The sequence below is a fragment of the Halichoerus grypus genome, chromosome X (genome assembly GCF_964656455.1).
Source record: "Halichoerus grypus chromosome X, mHalGry1.hap1.1, whole genome shotgun sequence".
NCBI lineage: Eukaryota > Metazoa > Chordata > Mammalia > Carnivora > Phocidae > Halichoerus > Halichoerus grypus.
Genome location: NC_135727.1, coordinates 38,831,149 through 38,853,261, shown reverse-complemented (window position 1 = coordinate 38,853,261; position 22,113 = coordinate 38,831,149). Strand labels below are relative to the sequence as shown.

General features: G+C 44.0%; 1 protein-coding gene across 3 annotated transcripts in view; it reads right to left on the bottom strand.

Moving 5' to 3' along the window:
• Positions 1-14,871: 14,871 nt before the first annotated feature.
• ACSL4 (acyl-CoA synthetase long chain family member 4) overlaps positions 14,872-22,113 on the bottom strand; it is an 80,931-nt gene continuing 73,689 nt past the window's right edge. For all 3 annotated transcript variants that reach the window (XM_078063986.1, XM_078063987.1, XM_078063988.1), the window contains exon 16: positions 14,872-17,752. In XM_078063986.1, coding sequence (XP_077920112.1) covers positions 17,595-17,752 — 158 coding nt within the window. In that variant the 3' untranslated portion in view covers positions 14,872-17,594. The remainder of the gene's footprint in view (positions 17,753-22,113) is intronic.

Genomic DNA, 22,113 nt, shown 5'->3' with positions numbered 1-22,113 from the left:
TGAAGACCAGTTTTCTTGGGTGGACCCGAGGTCCTCACCATCAGTGACACCATCTCCTCCCCTTGAATTTGAAAAACAGCTTTTTCCTGGAGTTCTTCTCCAATATACTGTGCCTTTCACCTTCCTCAAAATGCGCTGATTGGAGGAAGCCTTGCTTGATAGCCCTGTTTGTGCTCTCAGAGTCTTTACAATGCAACCCTCCTGGTGGTGCCTTACCTCTCACTCCAGCATTCAATACAGAAAATTGGGAAAATGGGGAAATGCCAAGAAAAAACATTGCCAATAGCATGCACACCCGCTGCATGCAGGCGCACGTACTCACCCCCTCCCCCCACATCATTGTTTTGCAACCTATCTCTTCACTTGACATCTTGTGAATTTTTCCTATGTCAATTACATTTTAATAACATCATTTTATGGGGTGCCTGGGTGGCTCAGTGGGTTAAGCATCTGCCTTCGGCTCAGGTCATGATCCCAGGGTGTGAGATCGAGCCCCACGACGGGTCTTGGTCAAATAAATAAATAAAATCTTCAAAAAAAATTTAAAAATCATTTTATTGTCTGCACAGTATTTTAGACTATAGATCTACCATTATATATTTAAGTTAGCTCTTGTAAGATTTCTGGTTATTTGCAGGGTTTTGCTATTCAAAATAATATTTCAATGAATACATACAAAGCTAATTCTAATTCCATTAAATGAAATAATTGCCAGAGAGAGAGCGCATCACTCCTTTACAGAAGACCGGCATGGGGGGCGGGAGATGTGGAGAAGGGGGTGGAATCAGGAATGGAGACTAGTCATAAAATTTAAAAAGGCCCAACCCTCAGCAAAAAACAACAGGTGTGTGTGGGGGGATTCTGGCTTTCTTTTCACTCAAGGGGCTGCTGGGCATCCCTTCAAATCCCAGTCCCAGGCCAGCCCTGAATGGCTGAGATGCCAACCCCGTTTCCCCACCACACTTAATGAAACTGCAAATCCATCAGACAAGGATCGGGTCTCATTCCTCCCTACCCTTCCACCACCCCTCCAAACCTGTCCCCATACCTGCCAAATAATCATCTGTTTATCCATCGTCATCTAGAACTCACTTATTTCCTGGATGGTAATCAAGTGTGTCAACAAAGGGAAGTAATTTATAAGCATGTATTTGGACTTTCAAAAAGTCTTGGAAAAGGTTCTGTTCCATGCCAAGTTTGTTTTAAAAGTACAATTGAGGCGCCATGGGCTCTAGGAAATGGAAGTTGGTTGAATTGAACCGGAGTTGGTTTTGGCTCATGGCCAAAGGACGGGCACAGATGGTAAGCACTGTTGGAGTCCAGAAGGCTGGCAGACCCACAATGGGCTCCGAGGAAGGGGAAGAAAGAAGGCTTCGTGAAACACCAAGTACAGACTGAGAAAGAATCATTCGTTCAGCCATTCGACAAATATTTATCGCATGTTCCGCTGGGCAGGGCGCTGTGCTAGGTCCTACAGACACGTGGGTGAACGAGTCACATTAGTGAACTGTCTGTGGCTTCATGACTCTCACAGCCACTTGGGGAGCTGCAAAAAAGCAGGGAGCGGAAGGATCTGGAGTGAAATGCGTAGTGGGCGTGAAGTCTTGCCAGAGCTCTGTTTTGGAGAGAATGCGGACCCTGGACCCACGCTTTAAAGCACTAGAGTCCAAAACCTTGTTTGAAGAAGGAAGATCGCCGGCGGTCTGAACTCACTCTTGTGGCAACCTGCCTTACCCCTACCTGCTCCCCCACGGCAGGTCCATTCTCAAAAGGGGGAAGAGAACAGATGAGAAATTTCCTGGGTCCAACTGGGGCTTCTCAGTTGTTCCATAGGAATATGTGTGGTCTTTGGTGGTGGTGGTTGTGGGCGGGGGGTTGATAAAGGTCACAGTATTTGTGGGTTGGAATGGGGCCTACTTTAGAGACTTTGGGGCATCTTGGTGGGCTTGTGCTGAGGTCACTCTCTATCCAAGCCCCAAACCGGAGCATCAGATGCGGTTCTCTGAGCCTCATGGATTGAATGCTTAACATGTGCTGGGCGGATTCCATACATTATATTCATTAACCTTACAGCAACCCTCTGAGGCCGGTAGGGGTGATGTCACAAATATTTAACAGCAATAGGGTTTAGACACTGACCACTCAGAATAGACTACCAATCAGAACAGACCAGTTTAGCCTCACAGAGCCACAATCTCATGGAACAAAGAAGTAAGAGAAGGGCACAGACTAAGCAGCTTCCTCTTTCCCAGAAGATGGGAAGGAGGAGGATCTCATCGCCTCGCGCCCTGGGTCATTCTGCCCTTCCCTCCTCCCCATGGGCGCTTCCATCTGTTCTCTCTGCTCATTACAGGTACATGAAAAGCTCCTTTGCCTGCCAACCCCTCTAAAGCAATGATATCTGTTGCAGCTGCCCCCTTTCTCCCAGCGATTTTCCAAGGATGTCATTCATTGGCTTAAAATTCTTGAATGGGCCCCCATTGGATCGCCAAATTATCACCTTCGAGACTCTCTGCTCTGGTTTGAAAATGCCTTCCAATCATATTTGCAGCAGTAAGTACGCACATGTCTTCAATACCAGGCACTTTTCCTTTTGTAATTATTATTTTTTATTGCCACACAATTGACTTACAACATTATGTCAGCTTCAGGTATACAATGCGTGGGTTTGATACATTTATATGTAGCAATTGATTCCTGCTTTAGCGTGAGCTAGCACCTCAACCACATGACATACTTACCACTTCTTTCTTGTGGTGAGAACAATTAAGACATTTCCCCACCAGATGAAATTTCACTCTCCTTAGCATCCCCACAGGGTAGGATAACAGGGACATGTGGGCTTGTCAGATGGTCCCTGCAGTCCTTTCGAAGGCAGGCGCTACGTTCTTCCTCCTTGTATCCCTCGACTAGCGTGGCACAATGCCTGGCATATCGTAGGTGCTCAGGAAATATTTACCTAGGTTTGAGGTCTGCCTTCCTCCAGTGAAGCCTTTTTACGTTCGGAAAAAAAAAAAAAAAAGTCGGGTGCCTGGGTGGCTCAGTCGGTTAAGCGTCTGTCTTCAGCTCGGGTCATGATCCTGGGGTCCTGGGATCAAGCCCCGCATCGGGCTCCCGCTCAGCGGGGAGCCTGCTTCTCCCTCTCCCTCTGCCTGCCGCTTCCCCTGCCTGTGCTCTCTCATTCTCTCTCGGTCAGGTAAATAAATGTTCACTCCATGCAGGATGCCAAACTTGGTGGTTATGTTTTTGTCCACCAAGAAAAACTTCACCGTGCAAAATTTCAGACGCACAACAAAGCTGGAAGAATTTTACAGTGGGAACCTTGTAACTTCCTAGCTAGATTCCACCACTAATGTTTTCCCACATGAGCTTTATCCGTCACCTAGCCAGCTCTCCTTCTGTCTGTTTAGCCATTGTCTTTTTTCTTTTTGAAGTTGCATTCATCAGCGCACTTCACTCCTAAGCCCTTTCCACATGCCTAGCCTTATCTTGGATTCAGTATTTGCTTATGACTGTTTTCTTTTTGAGGTAAAATATGCATAAGATGACCTGCACAAACAATAACTGGACATTTGCTGAGTTTTGACAAATGTAACCATGTAACTTAACCACCCGCTAAGATATAGAACCTTCTCACCACTCAAGAAAGCTTCCTCTTGTCCCTTCCCAGACGTTCCCTTCCCTTCACCCCCAGAGGCAGCCACTCTTCTGATTTTTCCCCCCATCATTGGTTAGTTTTGCCTGTTACAGAACTTCATATAAATGCAAACATATACATGAATTCTTTTGAATAAGACTTCTTCTACTCAGCCTGATGTTTTTGAGAATCATCCATGTCATTGCGTACATCGGTGGTTTGCTCCTTCTGATTGCTGAGGAGTACTCCATTGTATGTGATCATAGTGCAGTTTGATTATCCATTCAGTCAGTAGAGCATGAGACTCTTGATCTTGGGGTTGTGAGTTTGAGCACCCATGCTGGGTGTGGAGATTGCTTAGGAATGAAATCTTAAAAAAAATAAAATAAAAGGACAGCTGCTATGAATGTTTTCATACAAATCCTTTCGTGGACATATGCTTTCCTTTTTCTTGGGTAAATACCTAGGTAAATACTGCTGGGTCACAGGGAAGATAGTTTTAGAAGACACAGCCCAACTGTTTCCCAAAGTGGTTGTATCTTTTCATACTCCCACCAACCATGTATGAGGATTCCAATGGTTTGTGGTTACTTTTAGCCTTGCCTTGTACCCGTGAAATGCATTTACCCTTATACTTCTGAAAGGGTCTGGCCTATTTGTGGCTTATTACTTAAAGCCTTCCCACTGTTTTGCTGAGTACTAAATGTACAGCCAAGCTGTAGATAAAGTTGCTAAAATGTGAGACTCAGTTGTGCGTGAGGACAGCTTTCGCTGAAAGCTTATGTGTAGCAAGCACCGGGATAAGAACTTTATAGGCATTATCTCACTCAGGCCTTACAAGAACCCTGTGAGGTAGGTACAGTTCCATTCCCGTTCGACAGACGAGGAAACTGAGGCCCAGAGAGGTTACGTAACTTGCCCAAAGCCACATAGCATGCAGGTGGCCAGGCTGAAATTTGCACCCGGGTGGGTAATCTTCATTACGGTCATGCTCTAATGTGGCTGTATAACGTCCTTCGTACAGAGACTAAAGGGGAAAAACACCTTCTGTGTTGGAAGACTCATCCCACCCCCTTATTTTGCAGCGGAGGACACGGAGGTCCAGGCAGAGGGGACTTGCCTGAAGTCCCCCACCGGTTCATACAGAGCCATTGGAATCCAGCCCAGAGTCCTTTCCACTCCACTGCACAGCCCCCTTCAATGCTTTGCGCAAGTCAGATTTTATTTCTAGCTTTTTAATGGCGACAAGAGTCTGCAAACCACTTTGAGGCCTTTCAAAGCAGTGCATGAATCTAAAAGGGTGGCGGAAGAGCAACCCCCCTTTGGGGGCCAAAACACAAGGTCATAAAGTCAATTGTCAAATTTGTGTCAATACATGCCTCGACATTATCTCAAAAATGTTTCTCCCACCCACTCAGTTTTCTCTGGAAAGGGAAAGAAAACAACGTGGATACTTGGGGTATTCTGCGGGAAAGGAAGTCTCCCGGGGGCACTTTTCTCTTGGACTCCCACAGCGCCATCTGGTGGAAGCCTGGGGTTTTCGTTGCGCTTGGTTTCAGAATGTTTTTCACCCGGAGCGTTTGATGCCGGTTTCTGGGCCTGGTGCTGCGTTAGGAGGTTAGGCGCGGGGGATCCAGAGGAGACCCTCCTTCTACGCCAGAGCTCACTTTCCAGGGGTCAAGGGCTACCTAGACCATTGCAACGCGGTGTGGTAAAGACCTTATAAAAGGTAAAGAATAGAGTGTGGTAGTCGAGAGCAGCCGCTCCAACCTCAGACAAATCTGCATTTTAATTCTGGCTTGGCCACCTACTGGCTGTGTTACCAGGAACCATCACTCAACCTCTCTGTGCTCGTTCGTTGCCTCTGCTGTAAAATGGAAATACTAATAAAAGTGCTCCCGGCAAACGTCCCTGAGGATATGACACTTGGGATGTTTTGAGTAGGAAATAGCCACTCGGACCCTTTCTACGTGTGCAAAGCCATGCCCGCAACATACGGGTAAGTGAAGCAACAGGGTTCACCTCCCCTCACCCCTGCATCGTGAGGGATGGCAGAACAACCTTTGCTTCGGGGCTGGAGGCGGGGGGGGGGGGGGGGCGGGTGGTGTGTGCCAGGGATTTCAGGGAGGGCCTCGGAGCTGGAAGATGATCTGGGAACATTTAGTTTAGGAATCACTGGAATCGAGACCCAGACCAAATGAGAAATTGGTTCCCACAGTGAGTAGGCATAGCTTGACATAAAATTAGATGCTAATAGAAAAATCAAGACCAGTTGTGTCAACTACCATGTGTTTATTTTAAATTTTGGCTTTGTTTTGGGGCAATAATGCTCCAGTGGCTCTTTATTCATCCAGCATTATGCTGAATAGCCGTGATGGGCTTGCTAATTTCCCACTGCTTCCTAACACCAACAGTCGCGACCCCTCAGCTGATTTTTCCAAATTGTGCCTGGCACACATCGTGACCGTATATGACTCTATTTGCGTTATTCTTCCCTGCAAACTTTTAACCCTTCCGTGTTATCCAAATGTTACTCATCCTCCAAGGTCTAGACTCTCTCGTTCATTTATCTATTCATGAAATCTTTTTTTTTTAATTGAGACATAATTGACATATTAGTTTCAGGTATACAACGTAATGATTCAGTATTTGTATATATTGTGAAATGATCACACTAGGTCTAGTGAACATACATCACCATACGCAGTTACAGATTTTTTTTTTCTCGGGACGAGAACTTTTGAGATCTATACCCTTAGCAACTTTCGAATATGCATTGCAGTACTATTAACTATAGCCACCATGCTGGACGTGACATCCCCATGACTTATTTAGTTTATAGCTGGAAGTTTGTATGCTTCGACCCCCTTTACCCATTTCAACCACCACCCAGCCCTCTCCAGCAACTGCCAATCTGTTCTTTGAATCTATGAGTTTTTTTTTTTTTTTTTTTTAGCTTCTACATTTAGGTGAGATCATATGATATTTGTCTTTCTCTCTCTGGACATTTCCCTTAACACAATGCCCTCAAGATTCATCCATATTTTCACAGATGGCAACATTTCCTTCTTTTTATAGCTGAATAATATTCCTCTGTGTGTGTGTGTGTGTGTGTGTGTGTGTACTTCCTGTATTTTCTTTATTCATTCATCCATTGATGGATGCTTAGGTTGTTTCTATATCTTGGCTATCGTAAATAATGCCGCAATGAACACGGGGGTGCAGATCTCTTTTTGAGTTAGTGTCTTATTTCCTTCAGATAAATACCCAGAAGGGGAATTGCTGGATCGTATGGTAGCTCTATTTTTTACCTTTTTGAGGAAACTCCATACTGTTTGCCACGGTGGCTGTACCCATTTATAGCGGTGTACAAGAGTCCCCTTTTCTCCACATCCTCGCCAACACTTTTTGATACTAGCCATTCAGACAGGTGTGATGGCGATATCTCATCGTGGATCTGACTTGCTTGAAATATTTTTTTCTGAGAACACACTGCATGCCAGGACAGAGACAGGCCCTGGGGATAGAGCAGTGAATGAGACAGACACTGTCTACCTTCCCAGACCCGACAGTCTGCCTGGGACTACAAGCTCAGTGAAGACAAAGCATCGTGGCCACGTGTTACCAATGCTTTCCAAGACGGGGGATATGTCTAGAAGCGTATTTCCAATAGTTTTCACCACATCACACACACAGATAACATCTGTGATGCCCTGGGATGAATGAGTAAGAAAGCAACCTGCCAGGGAGCCCTGGCCTCCCCAAGGGCAGAGGGTATTAATATCTCAGCACACGTGGAATCTTGGGGTGATCTCTGGTCTAGGATCTCAAGGTATGAGATCGCTGTCGCTCTCACCCCACTTTGTCCTCGCAGGCCGATGGGCACAGAAGGGATTCTGCTACAGATGAATGCACACTCTTCGTTATTAACTAGAAGCTGGTAGGAGTCACTCGTGCCTCTTCAGCATTAGGCTCAGACTGGGGGCTCCGAGGAAGACTTCCCAGACGACTGAAGCCTAAAGGGATCTCTGCCTTCTCCAAATTCCTACGTACTTAGAGTCTTCAGCTCACAGTTCAGCTTCTAATGCAGCCCTATAGTCTGATATTGAGTGCTGACAACGTAAGACCTTTTGTTTCCCCTAGAGCACCTAGCCATACAAACAGGAGAGAGCTCAGGAGTACTTCCCAGATTTTTTTTTAAGATTTTATTTATTTATTTGAGAGAGAACGAGAGAGTGAGAGAGAGAAAACACGAACGCGGTGAGGGGCAGAGGGAGAAGCAGACTCCCCGCTGAGCAGGGAGCCCGATGTGGGGCTCGATCCCAGGACCCCGGGATCATGACCTGAGCCGAAGGCAGATGCTTAATGCCTGAGCCACCCAGGCGCCCCTCTGGAGTCCTTCTTAAGTGTCATGTTTTAAGACAAATTTCACTGGCACTGAAGAGGGCCTGAAAACAGAAATGGCTTTACTCTCTAAGAGTCCAGCGCCCAACCCACCTTTAAAAACTTTACAGAGACAAAGTTACAAAGTTGTAAGAGGATAAAGTCCTATAGCCTTCCTCCTGGAGACAGGATGCTGAATCCCCACAGCTCCGGGCCAGTTTGGAGTTTTTCTTCTCTGAGCAAAACCAAAGGCCAACCAAGATATCCCACAACCCTGGGAGATAGGGTCGAGAGAGCTCTTGTTTATATCATAAGCACAGGGGAAGAATTCACAAGCAAAGAGAGCCCAAGGGACCTCTTGCAGAGAAAGCAAAGGCTCTTGCTGAAATGAAACAGGAGACCCCATGTCCTTTCTCCTTCACTCGGACCCCCTGAGGGAGGTTAATGCTCTCGCCATCAGGATTCCTGATGGCTAATGAAATGCAGATCTGGATTAGAAACAATGTGACCCGAGGAAGGCTGAGGATCAAACTGAACAGAGCTTTGACTCATCTCAAGTCGTTCACGCTTCCAACAGTCACTGGGCAGAAAGACTTCCCTGGACCTCCTTCTCTGGCCCTGTCCCTCACCCACTCTTGGGGAGCTAAGTTACTACTCGTTACTACTCGTTACTACTCTCCTGTGAGGATATGTGCAGTTCACCATCCCAAATTGAATGTGGGCGTTGGAGTGCCCTAAGGAATGTGGAAGTTACAGCTAAGGTAGGGCTGTTGGCCATGAAGAAGAAAATATATTTGGACATGTCCATAATAGGAATGTGTGTATATGTACATGTATATGTATATGTGTATATATCTGATCCTGAGCTTCCTATAACTCCTGGGCTGGCCAAGAGCCAGGCACAAGAACAAATACCTGACTTCGAAAGACTTGTTTTCAGATTTCTGCTGCAAAAGTCACTCTGGGGAGATACAAGATATGGGAGTCTCTTGACCTTTTTTGTTTGACTGATTTCTTACAACCCCAAGGCAAAAATATAAATTAGGTAAAGTTGATGTTTAGCACTTCCAAGTGGCCCCACCACTAGAGCCTATTTCTGATTCTTGATACCCTTAGGAATGCCTCCCGAGAAACATCCTGGTTTTAGATATCATTCTCTCAGAACCTCTCAGGCTTTCAAGCGTCAAAGGAAATAGTCGGCCAAAGCAAAAGAAAAATCAGCCTCGTACAAATAAGAGAGGGTTATGGGAGCCAATAGGTAACCAGGAGTCTCCTTCCTTGGTAACCTAGGAAGACCATCCTCTCCTCTGTGAATTACTTTGAGGTTTAGTCCTAAAAAGAGGTGCTTTTGTAGGGCCTGGGTGGCTCGGTCAGTTAAGCATCTGCCTTCCGCTCAGGTCATGATCCCGTAGTCCCAGGATCGAACCTCACATCGGCTCCTTGCTGGACAGGGAGCCTGCTTCTCCCTCTGCCCCTCACCCTGCTCATGCTCACTTTCAATCTCTCTCTCCCTCAAATAAATAAATAAAATCTTTTTAAAAATTAAAAATAAAAATAAATAAAAAGAGGTGCTTTTTGTTTGTTTGGGTTTTTGTTGTCATTAGTGTTCATCTTCCCACGTGATTCTTGAAGTGCAGCCAGGGTGAAGAGCCACTTGAAGGGATGAGCTTGCCATACTAGGGAACACGGAAGTGAAAGGGAAGGGGAGAGTCCTGCTGGAGAAATAAGGTAAGACAGGTAAAGAGAGATCTTTTGGATCCAGGGACTTGAATACCAAGCTGACATTTGTGATTTGAGTAAGAATAGCATCAGCAAGGTGGTATTTTAGCAAGGTAAGTTTGGCGGGTTTTTTTTTTTTTTTAGATTTTTATTTATTTATCAGGGAGAGAGCACAAGCAGGGAGAACAGCAGAGGAAGAGGGAGAAGCAGAGACCCCACTGAGCAGGGAGCCCGATGCGGAGCTCGATCCCAGGACCCTGAGATCATGACCTGAGCCAAAGGTAGACGCTTAACCGACTGAGCCACCCAGGCATCCCAGTTTGGCAGGTTTATATATGAGAAGGAGTAGACCGGCAGTGATGGAAGGAGTAGGCTTGCCAAGAAACTGGTTAGGAGGTTGCGGTGTGTAGTTCTAGGGGAAAAGGACTGAGGGTCTGATCTAGGGTGGTAATAGCGGGAAGCGAATAAGAGATGAACTGTAGGTATGTGAAGATGCCATGTCTCTCACAAACTAAGCCCAGCTGAAACAAGGGGGGGCCAACATTGAAATATACTCATCTGCGTTTGAGTGTTTTAAGTTCACTGGAGTGGTCTTGTCCCCTTGCTTCACAGCCACCCAGGCCTGCTCGTTTCCAGTCGGGCCCACAAAGATGCTCCCCATTACCTGAGTCTCGGGCTCTCCTGCACCCTTACCTAAACATACTTGTTCCAAAGACTGATCCTTCTGAGGATTATAGCACATTCTGGACAGAATATGATGAACCTAATTGGTTCATCTTTTTCACCCACAACGTACCCAAATATATCCATCCTTCAACCTCTTCACTATACTACCCATCTTACCTGCCCATGCCAGGCATGCTTGACCCTACTCAGGATGCTCCTAAGAAAAAGATATAGGACAGGGGCACCTGGGTGGCTCGGTCGGTTCAGCGTCTGACTCTTGGTTTCGGCTCAGGTTGTGATCTCAGGGTCCTGAGATCAAGCCCTGCATCTAGTCCCCCATTGGGCTCTGCACTCAGTGTGGAGTCTGCTTAAGACTCTCTCTCCCTTGGGGCGCCTGAGTGGCTCAGTTGGTTAAGCGTCTGCCTTCGGCTCAGGTCATGATCCCAGAGTCCTGGGATCAAGTCCTGCATTGGGCTCTCTTAGTGGAGAGTCTGCTTCTCCCTCTGCCTCTGCCTCTTCCCCCACTTGTTCTCTCTCTCTCTCTCTCTGTCAAATAAATAAAATCTTTAAAAAAAAAAAACAAACTTCTCTCTCCCCCTGCCCCTCCCCCACCTAAAATAAATAAATCTTTTAATAAAAAGGGGAGGTAAAGAGGCTGGAGCCCAAATCAGGACTGGTTGAAAGCTGTTGTTACGGACTAACCGTCTGTGTCCTCCTTGTGAATTTTTTTTTAAAGATTGTATTCATTTATTTATATGAGAGAGAGAGTGAGAGAGAACATGAGCCGGGGTGGGGGGGAGGGGCAGAAGGAGAGGGAGAAGCCGACTCTCCCCGCTGAGCAGGGAGCCTGATGCGGGGCTCGATCCCAGGACCCTGGGATCATGACCTGAGCCGAAGGCAGACGCTTCACTGACTGAGCCTCCCAGGCGCCCCTGAAGCAGCTGTTTTTAGGAACCCCCCCCCACCACCACCACTATGGATCCATTAACCACTTGGCTCACCCATACCTGCTGGAGTGATGACTGCCCCTCATGTCACCACAGCAAGACACTGAAGCAGAAAGAACATGGGACACTGGGCACAGCACAGGGGTACTGTGTAGAAAACAGGGTAATGAAGCAACTGTATGCGTGATGAATGTAGAAACGACCACCCCCACCCCCACCTTCTTGTTCGTGTTCCCCCAGAACACTCCATACAAGAAATTGGCAGAGACTTCTCGGAGTAAGACTGGCCCTAGAAGGAAACTCCACAGACACGGCTGTGGGGTTTGCCAAATGGCCCAGCCAAAATCACCTTATTGCAAAACTCTTTAAGTAAGCTCCGACCACACTCTTGGACCTTCCAGTCAGCTTTCTAGTACTTTCTTCTTAAATGAGCAGGCAAGGATTACCAAACCTTTAAAGAATGGAGACAAAAGCAAGCAGAAAAAAAAAAAAAAAGCAAATTGAGGAAATTGGCTTTGCAGAGGAAAGAAAGCTTAAAAAGAAAAACAAACTACCGCTCAACAACAGAAAGCTTAAAAAAGGAACATATAGAAAACAAACAAACAAACAAACAAAAAAACCCAGCTCTTCGAAATTGTAAACATGATGGCAGAAATAAAAAATTCAGGAGTTGAAATAGCCAGTAGAGGAAATCTCCCAGAAGATAGAATTTTTTAAAAGATGAAAAATGGGAACAAAAAGAATATTAAAGGATCGGCCCAAGTGATTCATCATTTGGATAATGGAAGTGAGAGAGAGAGAGAACAAAGAAGACAGAAAGAAATCAAATAATTCAAGAAAATTTCCCAGAACAGATGAACATGGGTTTCTGGGTTGAAATGGCCTAGCACAATGGATGAAAACATACCCACCCCAAAGCACATCGTCGTGAGATTTCAGAGAACAGAGAGATCTTTATGAGCTTCGGAGAGGAAAATCAAGTCTTATAGAAGGGATGGGAGAAATCAGAATGGCTTTGAACTGCCCAAACTAACACTGGAAGCTTAATCATGTCAGTGGAATAATGCTTTCAGCATGGAGGGGAAATTTTCCATCTAGAATTCTACACCCGAGCAAATGATCAATTAAAGGTCTCACACGTGCCTCCCATATATCCCTTCTCAGTAAGCTGTGGTACGATGCGTTCCATCAGTGAGGGAATGATCCAAGTAGGAAAGAGACATGGGATACAGGAAACAGGAAGTGCAACACAGGATAAAGGGGAAAGGGATTCTCAGGATGAGAGTGAAGTTAGAGTCTAACATAATGGAGGGATAATCCTACGGTTAAGGAAGGTGAATGATCTAGCTTGAGATTGATCAGAAGGCTCTAGGAGATATTTCTTGCAGAGATGAAGAATTGTTTGAATTCTTACTATCTGCAAATCTTGAAAGGAGGTATGGACTACTGGTGGAGGGTCTGGGGTTAAATACATACATAGAAAACTAAGCGGGGCACCTGGGTGGCTCAGTTGGTTAAGCATCTGCCTTCGGCTCAGGTCATGATCTCAGGGTCCTGGGATCGAGCCCCTCGTCGGGCTCTCTACTTAGTGGGCAGTCTGCTTCTCCTTCTCCCTCTGCCCCTCTCCCGCTCGTGCTCTCTCTCAGATAAATGAATAAACTCTTTAAAAGAACAACCTGTTTTTTTCCAAACTGTGGCTTGCAAATTCCCTGGAGGTGTGCTAACAGGAGGATGAAATTAAAGATTCAGTTCTTCAGTCACACTAACCATCCTTCAAATTCTCAACAGCCACATGTTGGCTAGTGACTACTGGGAGGGTAAGGAGACATCCAGGACATTTCCAAATTCACAGAAAGCTCTACTGGATGGCACTCATTTGCGGGGCCGTGAAATCAATTGGGAGGGTCACAACCAGCATTTCAATAAATGAACTAGATATAGAAAGCCGGTGAGCATCTCATAGTGGGTTTTTTTTCACATAAACAGGGTCACAGAATACTGTGTTCCATCCACGTCAGTGTGTGGGCACAGCATCGTGAGTCACAGTAAAAAAAAAAAAAATTTGAAAGCACTTCTTTAAATTATGTGGGCAAAACCCTGATTTTTTTTTAAAGAGAGAGAACAAGAGAGTGGCAGACTCCTTATAGCCAGGAGAATCGTCACTTCTTGTGATGGCATCATCCACAGCCTCATATCCTTCTAGGAAACTTCGGGACCTAGGGCAGCATTAACAAACCACCTTGGGACGGTGCAGTCACAATGGAAAGCTAGACGTGCTCAACCCTGTAAGCAACATTACAGTGCACTCCCTATTCTGTCGTTCGCCTTTCCCTTTTTGCAAAGGGTATCTTCTTTGAAGTTCGGTCTTTTTATTTCTTTCTTTAATATAGGAAGAAGAAACTGAGGCTAGGAGGGTATCATGAGATTTGTCCAGGGTTACAAAGCTAGTGATAGAATGAGCCAGGCCTCCTCACCTCTATACCCAGAACCCTCCACAGTCTTCAGGGATCAGCAAGCCTTAAAGCCTCAAAGCCCTCAGTATGCTAAGCAATACTTGAAACCACTTCGCTGATGACGATCATCTGGCTCCACTAATGACGTCGTCGGCTAACATAGGCTTACCCTGACCCAAACACTTTACATGGACTAATGCGTTTTAATCCTCGTGACCACCCGGTGGGGTCGATCCTAAGATCAATCAACCCCATTCGTTCAGATGGAAAAATGCAGTGGACGGGTGTTCATGAACTTGCTCACAGTCATACAGCGAGTGAGGGGCAGAGCCAGGAAATAGACTGAGGCAGTCCGGTTCCTGGGCTCTAACACTATTTAATATACACCCATATAGAACTCAGATAAATGGACTTCTCCCTAAATTTTCGGTAGCCTAAAGGTGACAGTTTCCATTTAGTAGCACCTCCTAATGATCCACACAACAGGACTGTGTTTTATTCCACAGTATCAGTGTCGCAAAGGAGTTCTATCAACGTAACAGCTTCGGGCTCAAATGCTCCAAACTAATGGATGGGATGTATACAGGCCAGGTTAACTGCTTAGTGCAATTCCATTAAACCTACAGATGAGTACTTTTAAAATATGTGTTTAAAAGTCTGGCTAAGGGGCGCCTGGGTGGCTCAGTCAAACATCTGCCTTTGGACTCAGGTCATGAGCTCAGGGTCCTGGGATTGAGCCCAGCATCCCTGCTCAGCGGGGAGTCTGCTTCTCCCTCTTCCTCTCCTGCTCCCCCTGGCTCGTGCTCTCACACGCGCTCTCTCAAATAAAATCTTCAAAAATAAATAAATAAAATTCTGGCTAAGTAGGGGTGACTGGCTGGCTCCATTGGAGGAGCGTGCGACTCTTGATCAGAGGTTGTGAGTTTGAGCCCATTTGTTGGGTGTAGCGCTTACTTAAATAACTAAACTTTAAAAATCACCTATTTTAAAATGAATAAAGAAATAAAGTCTGGCTAGTAGTCTTCAAACCTGCAGGTTTTATGTTGGTGCATCAATTAGGCAAAAATTCAGCTTGATAACATGGGTGGATTTATTTCTTAAGATTCGAGTGCAAACTTAAAAACAAGAACAAACCAAGCTTTTCATTAGGAATAAACACAAAAATTGAAGTAACAATCCCACGATCATGCATTTTAACAGATAGTACAAAATATGAATACATTCTAATTTGTAACTACATTTGAAAATTAAAAGATTCCTCTGGAGTTCCAAATACCACACAATCATTAACCTGTTCTTGTCTTGTCACTTCAGAGACATTTGTCATGTGCTATCAGGAAAACATAGGCAAGGATCATTATTAATCAGTCTTTATGCCCGAAAGAAACATTACGCTGCGTAACTTCTGACTCTTTGAATCATTCCCCTGTATCTCAGTTCTGGAAAGCTATACAATTACACCTCTGCTCTGGGGGAAAAAAAAAGAAGAAGCAATGCAAGTATCAAGGAGGCAAGATACTTTCATGTCAGTAAAGCAAAAGTCACAAGTGTTTGACTTAGAAATGTATAGAATTGTAGTAAATTTTTTAAGTACAACTTCATTTGATGGCTGACATGTCATAACAACAGTGAACAATTTAAACAGGTATAAAAATGTAGGATTAAAATCTTTAGGCTCAAACACTTAAAAAGTCACTATGAATATGGAAAGATCGGTTTACATAACCATGTACTTTTTTTTTTTCCAATGAAAAATCAGGGGGTAGTGGCATCTCCCTGGTCCCTTAACAATATTTGGATTTTCGCAAAGAATTAGCAGCACCCAACTTTGTTAATTCCATGTTTCTAAAGGACTTATACAACAGATTAGTTGGCAGTGTTCTAGCTTTCAGGAGATGGGAACGGGCGGGCATGCAAACATTGGAGTATGCATGCATTCACATATTTAAAATCACCATTCCAAATGGGAAAACAATTCACATATTGAAAGAAATCTAAGGAAATCGTCCTTGAAGGATCAAGTGGGCCAGAACAGTAGAAGCTGAATAGTAGTCTACTTGATGACAGTGGTTTTTCACTCTTCAAAGGCAAGTTGGGAAGAATGAGAATACTCACATACACATAACTTCAGAGAGAACCTGCCTCGAATTTGACATTGCAGAACACTGAACAGAAATCTTTACAAAAACCTTCATTCTTGCTTATAACAACACCGGATTATTTTTTTCCTTTTCATCACCATATACATAACATTTAAATATTTTCATTATAAATATCTTAGAGCAAAAAGAATGTATTTTGTTGCAGTGGTGGCCCACATCTGTACAAAGCAATGTAAGCAACATATATATATGTGTATATATATATATATATAAAATGATTAAGAAAAAAGTGCAAAGAATAACAGTATTAAGAATTTTTGCTTTTTACAGTAACTATGGTTCAAGTGTGAAAACCTGTCAGATATAGAATCCCAGATTTTAATGAAAGATTCAAAAAGAAGCCCACATGCCAAATTACTGCACAAGTATTATCAGTCCCTTACTGTCTTCCCTTCGCCCAAATCGAGCATTTCCAGTTTCTAAACTCTTCCCACAATTAGGAAAATAGTGTTAACAGTGTGTTCTTTCCCCTTCAATTCCCCAAACTCATCCAAGTTTGGTCATCACTCAGAGATTCAAACAAGATATTGGGGAAGTCAGTCATAACCCGCTTTGCTCAAATTAAAGCTAAATGAAAGGCTTTCCGAAATAAACTACAGATCAAGAATCAAATCAGCAACAGCAAACAGACCTTCAGTTCCAAGTGTAATTTAATACGAGGACATTTTAAAATCAATCCCTGTTATCAAAGGTAAATTCAGAATTGAAATCCTTTCCCAGGCTCGGTGCTATGCAAGGGTCAGAATTCTAAACACTTAGGATGCGGTCACCTTTTCGAACAGAGAAAATGCTTCCTGTTAAAATTGGATTCACTTTCTATCGTCTTACTCTTGGTCTCAGCCTTTTCTTTTGAACAGACAGACAATTTTTGGCAGTCTTTAAAATGTACTTTACCCTTAATCATTCAAATAATTAGTTACTGATTTTAAGACCTCCAAGTTTCGGTGCTTGCAGTTCAATTTCCCTTTAAAAATATATTACTATATATTTTTGGTGTGTTTAATGTTGTTGTATTCAGACTTCGGGCACTGTAATTATTCACAGTATTACAGTGATTCTATGTCTATCCTATGCCGACAATTATGAATCCTAAAATGGTTTCCAAGGTACTACTATTTGGCTCTATTACATTACGATTGAATTTTGCCTTCCAGATAAATGGTTGGAAGAGAATTTTAAAGCCCTGCAGAACTTCTGCTTTGAGTAGTGTTAATACATATCTTTTTTGTCATGCTTGATATTTTAAGCTTCTTCTGAACTAGGAAGACAATAGACATTAGAAGATGCAAACTGTCGCAAACTACATTCTACTCCAACTCCAATTTATTTTCTTCCACATTAAATATTTTCCTTTAAGAAAACAAGCGTATCCTAGGCTACTTTTTAAAAATGGAATTTTTGCTCTAAAATGAATAACACAGCTAAAGGGAAACAACTTTTCAATTTCAGCGGCACGAGAACTAGGCAAAACTAAGTTAAAGTAGACATGACGACGATTTTAATCACTTTTGGTTTTTTGTTTTTTTTTAATTACCGTGTCTTTAGAATGATAGACCCCTTACATTCTAACAGCTCAACAAGGCTTAAAACTCTAGAACTGAAAACCCCCCAGGCCACCTCCTACATCCTATTTGCCCCCGTACATTCGCTCAATGTCTTTGAGGTAATGGTTCTTCAGCTCCTTCCTCTTCAGTTTGAAAGCATCAGTGACCAAACCGGTTTCAGGCGTCCATGGCTCTGGACTTAGGCGAACCTTGATTGGAATTTCAAATCGCTCCAATTTCACTGAAATGAGAAGGGGGGCAGGGAGGAGAGAGGGAGGGACAGGGGAGAGGGGAGGGGCTGGTTAATTAAGGGTACCAGAACCTTACAATTTCAATTTCGTTGTAGCGTTCTTGAAGTGTACATAAATCGTTTCAGCTGCATGTAACTTTAGCCCACACAGTTTTTTGTTTTTGTTTTTGTTTTTGTTTTATCCTACCGTATGTGCAGACACCCTCCTCTTTCGAGTCCTCCTATTGGTCGTTTCTTCTGTCTGGGCTGGTCTTCCCTGTGGTAGCCTCATGGCTCATGTCCTTAGTCCATCCAGGTGTCTGCTCAAATGCCTCTCCTCGGAGAAGGCCTTCCAGACCCTTCGGAACAGGAGTCCCTGTGTCCTCTTTGCCTCTCTATCCTCTGGCATCACACTTTCTTCAAAATGCTTCTCACCACCCAGCAGGTCACATATCCCTCCATGCAAGCAGGGGTCTTTTGTTCTCTGCCATCAAGAGCCCTCAATAAATGTGTACATATATATTCATTCATTCCGCAGAAAACTACATCTCTAGACAACTATTCTTCAGGAGCTTTATTCGACACTCAAAGAAGAATCAAAAGGGGGATGGTGAATTTCACACCTCAACGGGATAAGGATCAGAGACAGTACGTACTGCATCTGAGTTTAACAACTCAGCATGTGCAGAGAGGTAAGAAAATAAGGCCACGGAATCAATCAATAGAGCACTCCGTAATTTTAAATTCAATTATATTCCCTCAAGCTACTTACTATTAATACAAGCTCATCCTTAAAATCCTGAAGGACCCTTAACAGCAATGTCAGTCTACAGATGAGCTTTATTTTACATGCAATGAGGTGAAGGAGCACGCACCTGCGTGTGTGCAATCTACCGCTGAGCAGCCCAGGTGACTTTACAAACAACTGGGTTTCCGGGACAGGCGCCAAAACCTCAAATTCATGGAAGTTTCTGACCTAATACTGGTCTAGAGGTTTAGGAAAGCTTGCTTCGATTACTGAATTTCTCATTAAAATGAGAGAAAAATAGAAAGCTAAGTGTGGAAAAATAATCTCTCAAATTATGTAGAATCAAATTCCTAAAAGTAGTCCCTGACCAGGCAGTAAAAAAACATGAAACTTGCTCAAATTCACCACGTCTACTCTGTTGACACATCACAGCTCAGTTATGGGGTCCGAGGGGTCCGAAATAAGGCCATCTGCTCCCCAAGGTCACATTTGGTTCTCAAGGAAACACTTACATTCTCAAGTATAGATTTGGCTCCAGAACCTTTTATTTCATATTACTTTCCTTATTTACATAGGCCCTATTCATAAAAGTCACTATATTTCATTTTTATTAACTAAATTCCTATTCAAAGGGGGGGAAAAGGCTACATGAGAGATTTCATTTTGGGAACTCCTAAATATTATCGAGTACCAGAAGCTTGAGAGAACAATGGGCGATCGCCCAGTTTCTTATAAACAGCATACACTGCCAGCAAGTGAGAAGGAGTGGGGGCGGGGGGGGGGGGAGGGAGAAATAACAGTGTTTCACACACAGCATTTTATTGGAATTACGTACATTATGAAATATAGCCTGCAGGTGGCAGCAAATGTCGACATTTCAAGCCATTGGTACTTACCAAATCACCACAAAACTACTAATTTGTATTCTTCTCTTTTAAATGAGACTTTATTATTGTTTGAGAGAGAAAGAGAGAGACAGCGTGCAACGAGTGGGCAGGGGGAAGGGAGGGCCAGAGAGAGAGATTGAAAGAGGGAGGGAGAGGGAGAGAGAGAATCTCAAGCAGGCTCCAGGCCTAGCATAGAGCCCAACCTGGGGCTGGATCCCACGACCCTGAGATCATGACCTGAGCCAAATTAAGAGTGCGACGCTTACCTGACTGAGCTACCCAGGCGCCCCTATTACTTTGTATTCTTATGATAGACACTACCTATACCTGAAACCATGCCCATAAGGGTTAATGAGGTTGAAACTAACAGGAAATTTCAAGCTTGTTTTTCAGAGACATGTTTCTCCCTAATCAGCTACTATTTCTTTCCAGACCCCACTAACGAATGCACTAGCCAACTCTGCAGAGGCATAAACTGAAGGTCACGGGTATGGTTCCAGCCTATGAGCAAGCAAGGCTCTGCATTCCTTCCCTGAGATGAGCCCAAGACCCCATCCAGTTTATACTGGTTCACGGAGCTTGCACCCAGCCCCTCACCTTGTCCTAAGATGACCTCCTGAAGGCAGGAGCCAAATTTGTCTCATTTTAATGTTAAGTCTCTACCCCAACAACACAGGATGCAGGTTACAAATGTTTGCTCAAAGTGTATGTTCGATTTAACAATCGTTAAGTTTCCAGTGCCTGGGTGGCATAGTCCGTTAAGCTTCGGGCTCTTGGTTTCTTTTCAGGTCATGATCTCAGGGTTGTGAGATCCAGCCCCACCTCCGGCTCCCTGCTCAGCATGGAGTCTGCTTAAGACTCCTCTCCCTCTATCCCTCCCGCCCACACACTTGCTCTCAAATAAATAATTTTAAAAAAAGAGAGAGAGAGTCATAAGTTTCCCTGCCCTTTTCATCAATATGTATGTAATCCCAACCCCTATAAATGTAAAAAACAAAACAAAACAAAAAAACAAAAACAAAACAAAAAAACCTTGTCCTCTCCTGAACGAGTAGTAAAGGAACATGAAACTTGCTCAAATTAACCACTTCTACCTGCTGAAACATTACAGCTCCGTTATGGGGAGGCTTCTGGAACTATGAAATCACTATATTGTACCCTAGAAACTAACATAACGCTGTATGTTAACTACACTGGCATTAAAATAAAATTGAAAAAATAAAAATAAAAAAAACCGTTGTGAATGTTAGATGCTACTTCTAATTAACTGGTTTGTTTGTTTGTTTGTTTTTGAGTGTTTGTTGTTTGCCTATAAAACTCGGCTGGGCACTGAATTCTCCTGCTCTCCCTGGGTATCTGGCTATGAATCTTCGAACCAAGGCTTCCAACTTTCTCCCAGTCCCTGGACTTGAAATCATTTAAAATGAAAACCGCCCTTTCCCTAAAGCCCTACAAACTGACGCCAGGCTACTTGAAGTGAACTTCAGCAAAACTGCCACAGCAGCTCACCTTTAGACACTCTTCTTGCCTGTTGCTGTGTGGGCCGCTCAGATAGATCCCCAGAGAGATCGGAACCACAAGCCAGGAAAATCTGTCTGGGGACCACCACCTGCCCTCCCTCCAGCTAGAGGTGCTTCACGCCTGACATCTAGAATCTCACTGGCAGCACTCAAGACTTTGGGTTTATAATTTGCCCCAATGGAGGTTTTTCTTTTGTTTCCATAGAAATGTCACTCGTTAATTCCTTGATTGCTTGCACAATATAGGCCTAAGCCTGACAGCCCCCTGCGCCACCGCCTCCGGAAACGGGACAGCGGTTTAACTGAACTGACTTTCTCTCAAGACTAAGACTGGCGCCTGAGACACACAGCACACTTCTTCCCTAAGGTCCAGAACAGAACAGCTGAACTCCAGCTACAAGGGAACAGTGCTGACCTGGGGGATGTTTTTCTAAGAAAAATCTTGGTCAAAAGAGAGATCTTCCCACTACTTCTAACCAGCCCTGGGAGAGCCATGTCTTGGCAGTTGGAAGATAAATCTACTGATTTAAAAATTTGGTCCCCCTTTCTCTAGTCACAATCCCAAGGAATCCAGTCATTGCACTAACCCCCTTAAACCTTTTTATCAAACAAAAAGGGAATCAACACCAGATGGGAGTTAACGTGCCTGGTTAGCAGGAGGATAGAATTTGATGTTTGTTGAGGAGCACATTTTTACCCTGGTGGGGAATGGGGGCTCATGAACACACGATGAAGAATCTATCACCTTACGGGTGTTCGCCAACAAAGTTGCCCAACAAAAAGAAAATAGATTCATTAGCCACAGTAGCATTTGATCATCACATTGCTCTGGACTATAATATCCTTGTAAAATAGGCTAGGATAGGTGCCATTTCTAACCAACTTGCAGTGTTGATATAATCCTTCTAAGTAAAACTCATTTAGATAAAATCAGAGAGCATGCCACTTGGCTGCAGTGAATTTCCCCAGAGGTGTGTGGACAAATTGACTGGTTTATTGGACACTTCCTGGATCCCTGAAGGTATGAGGTCAATGTTACAGGGACTACTAAGATTTGGGTTATCTCTACATTATTTAGATATGTAATAATCAAATAGGCTTTCCAATACTGTTCTGAAACAATCAAAAAAGGAGCTAATATTTTGGTCATGCCAAATGCCCATTAAGCCAAGTAGCAGGGAATTTTCTAACAAAATATGAATTTGCTTCATTCCTCAA